Genomic DNA, 5649 nt, shown 5'->3' with positions numbered 1-5649 from the left:
AGGGGGTTCTTGAAAAGGGTAATCAAAACCAGGAGGATTTGATATTTCAGAAAAGGAAATGCTACAAAGCATACATACACCACTCATCCTGGACATCTTTCGCAGCCTCCAGAAAATGGGTGTGGGGTTGGTAATAAAAGCTGAACTTGTTTGAAAAGCAGCCAATAGCTTCCCAAGAGGCCCCCAGAACAAAAGTTATTTTAAAATACATTTTTGTAAGCAAGCCCATGATAATCCTGGTACAGTTAAGCTGGACATCTGTTTGGGGTTTGAGGATTATCTCTTCCTCGGGGTCAGGCTCAGGCTGTGGGAGATGGATCTTTTGGGACCCAGGGTTACTTCACTCCTGTCAGGAATGATTCCCCAGGGAAGAAAATAAGACCCATTCATAATGCTAGGGCAGGGACTGAAAATGTGAGCATGTGTCTGATTGCTGTCCATTATTATTCTTATGCAAGAGCTCTCCAGCGATGCTGTCAAGAGAGGGTGACATCCTATCCTTTCCCTAAACCGTAAGGAAATCCTTGATCTCTGCACTTGTCCATCCAGAACCAGATGTGAGTGGTGTTAGGCCAAGTGTGTATGTGATGCTAGCAATAAATCCTTGAAAAAGAGGAAGATTGGGCTGCACGCTGGTACTTAAAGCTGGATGTGACACTGAGTCAGTATGATACCAGAGCAGCAGAGAAAGTATAGTGAACCAAAGAGGTCCATCAAGGTAAGAAGCAGACCAACTTGGGACAGCAGTGGGAAGACTGCTTTAGGAAGTGAAGTTCATCAGAAAATACACCAAACCTCTCTCTCTCCAAGTAACCGAGTGGATTTCCCAAAAGTCACTAAAGTGACAACAGAATTTAGAAAGTAATGGTGGTAGATGGTGTAGACAAGCCGTAAGAGAGGATAGGTGATTTATCCAGTTTGTCACTGAACAGCTTCTCTTCCTCCAGACTGAGTCTAAGGATGCAATTTTTTAAAAGCTGGCTAACTGGCTCACTGAGTTGGGTCACTGCCGTTTCCACAGGCAGTGGAGTAGGAGGAATCACAACGCCCCTCTTCTTCAGTGTGGCAGGCACACTAAAACAGTGCTCTTTCCCCATGTTAGCATCAAGCTCCCCAAAGCTTGGAGCTTTAGACACTTTTGCACAATGTACTTTTGTTGTCTGTGATTACTTGTTGTGGTTTCCCTGCTGGCTAGGCTGCCATCTCTTCTTGTCTTGCTGCTGGATTTGCTAATCTCAGAGCAAAGAGTGTGCCAGGAGCCCATTACTGTGCTCTACTGACATCATTCTTTCTGTTTGCAGAACAAACTAGTAGCATATGTGGCATGTGCCCATCTTTCTCAGGCTGAACTTGGCTTAATTCTTTCRTTAACCTGTCGCAGTCTCCAGCCTCTTCTCATTTTCTTGGGGTGAGCTCTGCTCTGTCACTCCTGTAGCAGACATGAGGAATTTGGAATCCTCCTTTTCTGATGTGTCTCTTTTTCCATCACAGAGATTTGATAATTTGATGCTATAGACTGATTATAAAACGCACAAGTCCCCCATCTTGACTTTCTCCAGTAAAACTAGCATTCCTGCAGTTGGACTCCAATCAGTTAGAAACTTTCACCTGAAAAGGTTTAGCTTCAATAAAATAATGATACAGTCTACTGCCTCTAATACGTAAGCCCAGGGACTTCCTACCATTTCTCCTCACCTCTGTGATCCACTGGGAGTTGTCTTCTCATTGATCTCCATTTTACCTATTCTCTCTTCCCTAGAGGCATGTCCTGGCTGTAGTCTCCTAATGCCTTTCCAGTACAGCACACGTAGGAGTCAGTGGCATGTCCCCGCAGTCCCAGTCCCAAAGAAGAAAGATCAGAAATACTTCTCCGATGCTGCCCTTGGCACTGAGCTATCTCCTTACCTTCCCCAGAGGCTGTCTTCCTCAGAGGGGTCTACAGTATCAATAGTCTTGCAAGAAGCTCTGGCTTTTCAAAACCATAGGTTTTAAAATATGGACAAATGCATAGAGGTGTTTTTGACTAATAGAAGGAGCTGTTCAGAGGCTTATCCTTATTCTGTTATGGTCTTTTCTGCACCCAAAGACAGGATCTACTAGTCATCCTCAGTAACACTGTTGTTTTATACACATTAGTTTTAGGAAAGCACTTTATTCCTATTCTATAGTGAATAAGAATATCCCATTTCTAAATCCTAATCTCTGTCACATTCCCTATAGGAAACTAATCTGTAATGCAGCACTTGGTACCTGCCCCCACCCCTCCAAGTCTATCCATGCAAATTTCTATGATTCATATTTTAAAATTCATGTATTTCAAAATGCTTCTGTGACTTCTGTCACATGCAATAGGAATTTCCTATGCCATGTGGCGTGTCACCAAGTGCAAAGACCTGGAAAAAAAAAATTTAAACTATTGGGCAACCAATCACAGGTTTCAGCAGGGATCTTCCCCTTTTTACAGCTGAATGAATCAGAGGCCCTTGCTTGAAAGTTCTCTAGGGGCTTGTGAGATGAAATCCAGCAAGAAAGAGCAGAGGACTTCAACGAGAGAGTGTTCCTGCAGGAGGTACAAAGACCACAATGCTAAACACGCACAGTGCTCACAGATTCAAGAAGAAGGTACTAGTGGGTTAAACTGGAGACCAGTTTTATTCCATTTATAGAGCATTAAGACATTTCCAATGATGTTCTGCCAGAAAGAGGCCCTGGAAAATGGACTCTCTGCAGTCCACAGGGAGAAGCAGAGCTTTGGCCAATCTGATCACAAGTTGAAATGCAGCCACCTTCTGTGGTGATGCACAGAAGAGCTGTTGGAATGATAAAGATTCACGGAGTGTTTTGTGAGCTCCTCCGAGATGTGAATGTTGTGAAATACAGTACCCAGCTTTTGAGGATAAAGACTACCTGTAGCCTTTAAAGCTGCTAGTCATGGACATTTAGTTCTCTGCCAGCGTGTGTGGGAATTCACACCAGTAACTTTCAGGCGTTCTTTAGTCTGACTTGTTTAATGAAGACTTTAATAGAAAAAAAAAGAATTGTGAGGAATCAATTGTCATCACTTTTCAGTAACTTTGGAAAACCACAAAAATTAGCATCCACCTCAGTTTACAAGCTAATAGGACAGATTAAAAAAAATAAAATCTTTCTGTATCTGAAGTTTGTGTTATACCAAGCCAGTGGTGCTTCCTCTGGGTGTGCGATAATAACGCTGTTTTAAARTCAGCTCTCAGCATAGGCACAGCAGGCAGTTTCTTAGGACAGTGGGGCAAGAAAGGCTAAGCTGAGGTAAGCAGGTAGCGGGCCCCAAAAGGAGTGGATCTGTAAAGTATCTGGTACAGAGGGCCCAACTGCAGACTAGCTCTCATCTGGCATCCTGGACTGAATGCCCATCAGTGGCTGGAGCAYACCAGGTGCGCTCCTGGCTTGCATCTTTTGGTTTAATTTCAGCAAAAGGGAATCATGTTTGTATGCCCTGAAACTTCTCCCCAGTGTGAACCGAAGCTCAGCAAGTGGAGGTGCCTGGGAGGCTGGCTTTGAAAGTCCTGACAAAAACGAAGTGTTGCTCTAGCTGCACCCAGAGCAGCCGGGCCTTGCTGCCTGTGGCACTCATGGCTCTGGAAAGCCCGGATGACTGGCACCTTCCACGTGAGGATAAAATAGTTATTGCCAGAAACAACAATCACTGCTCAGACCTCTGCTGTCCCCCAGCAGTAGTAGGAGAGCAAGCCTGACACTCCAGGGCTCTGCTTATTTGCACTAGGGCTGAGGTGAGCTTTGTGAGCCCTTTGCTGTACCCTTGCATGCCTTCCAAGGGCCCTGCTTCCACCAACACCAGATGAAACAAGAGGAGGTAAATGGCCCAGCTCCACTGGTCCAAATCCGTACGTGAGAAATAGTTTACAGTATGTCAGTTCTTCAAACTTTAACTTGCTATTTCTTCCAGAGAGCTGATAAATCTCGGTATGCTTAGCACTCAGGGGACAAATATCACATTCCTGGTTCTGTTTCAGTGAAGTTGCCAAAGAAATATCGGGCATCTGAAAGCTTGTTAAGCACTTAATAAAGAGGGCCAACAACTTTGAAAATGCCCCCATTCATCATATTAAGCAACATCAATCCACTGACATTTAATGCCTTTTAAAAAATCAGCTTGCAAGTTATTTCTCGTCAAATGTTTGCTCACTTTCGTGCAGTCTCATAAGGCACAGGCCCTAAAATGTCACACTTGGAAAAACGTTGAAGACTGTAAGTTGAAAACTTACAAAGGTTGTTTAGACACAGTAACAGTTAGAATTGCATTAAACTTCACCGAAAAAAGATAAATTCCATCTGGAACAGAGTTTCACATACTGCAAATGATTCATACATTCACTCATCCTTTTCCTATTAAACCCTTACAAAAAAAAATTCAAAACTTCATTCCAATTAGCAGTGCATTGTGATTTTTTTCATGCTAAGCAAACTGATGAGAACATGATACGCTTCTTCTCTACATCTGCTCAGCTGCCAGACTGTTGGTTTTATCGGTCCTATTGGTTGCCTGCAACAGTTTTGATGCCAGCTGCTAGAGTTACCAAGTACACAAAGAAATTACTGATATAACTGTGGTCTCCTTAATTGCAGCTAGGACATTCCAGTATCTTTTCTCGTGCTGTTCATATTCTGGGTCGTGGTTTTCACATCTGCTGTGGTTACTTCTTGGTTATTTTCCATACTGTTCTGCAACTCTCACAGGTATCACTCCTGCAGACAGAGCTGCAGGACTTCGCTAGCACCTCTGAGCACCCGGAGCTGCCCGGAGGGAGCCTTCCCAGCCCTGGGTGCAACTTTGCTCACTGGACATAGTCAGTTTGGTAATGCTCAATTTTATTGTTCATCACTTAGTTTTACCCACACTATTTAGGGATTACTCTATGGTCCTCCACAAGCAGAAGTACCCAAGGAAATGGCTTGGTTTTATCCCAGTTGCTGTCTCTTCTCCACCAGCATTTCCCTAGAATTGTTGCTCTTACCTACCATTTACTGCGTAAGTCCAAACTATTGTATTGATATGTGGGTCCCAAGAGCGGGTCAGTGAGGCCACGGTCAAAAGGTCACAACTGGTCCATGCAACAAAAATAAAATTTACAAACTTAATTTTGGATGGTTTGGTAGTGTGTAAGGTAGCTGGAGGTTTAGCAGAGGTCTGTTGGTCCAAAGCACTGAGGAATATCTTTTAATTAAAGCATGAGTTAAAAATTACTTCAGTTGCAACATCAGACATTAACACCAATAATGGCAACATCTCAAAGATCCTTTCCCTACATAAAATTTTTGAATCACAGAATCACAGAATCGCTGAGGTTGGAAGGGACCTCTGGAGATCATCTAGTCCAACCCCCCTGCTCAAGCAGGGTCACCTAGAGCATATTGCACAGGATTGCATCCAGGCACATTTTGAATATCTCCAGAGAAGGAGACTCCACAACCTCTCTGGGCAACCTGTGCCAGTGCTCTGTCACCCTCACAGTGAAAAAGTTTCTCCTCATGTTCAGATGGAAGCGTCTGTGTTTCAGTTTGTGCCCGTTGYCTCACGTCCTGTCGCTSGGCACCACTGAAAAGAGTCTGGTCCCATCCTCTCGACACCCTCCCTTCAGATACTTGTAC

The 5649-nt window shown here is 43.9% G+C and overlaps 1 protein-coding gene across 1 annotated transcript in view; it reads left to right on the top strand.

The window, feature by feature from the left end:
• The first annotated feature begins 667 nt into the window (after nucleotides 1-667).
• Nucleotides 668-5649, top strand: part of LVRN (laeverin) — a 47045-nt gene continuing 42063 nt past the window's right edge. The window contains exon 1 of the mRNA XM_026069477.1: nucleotides 668-718. Within this exon, the coding sequence (XP_025925262.1) occupies nucleotides 668-718 (51 nt within the window). The remainder of the gene's footprint in view (nucleotides 719-5649) is intronic.

Source organism: Apteryx rowi, unplaced genomic scaffold, assembly GCF_003343035.1.
Source record: "Apteryx rowi isolate R43461 unplaced genomic scaffold, aptRow1 scaffold_299, whole genome shotgun sequence".
Lineage (NCBI taxonomy): Eukaryota > Metazoa > Chordata > Aves > Apterygiformes > Apterygidae > Apteryx > Apteryx rowi.
The sequence above is the reverse complement of the archived record's forward strand: the minus strand, read 5'-3'. Positions and strand labels throughout refer to the sequence as shown.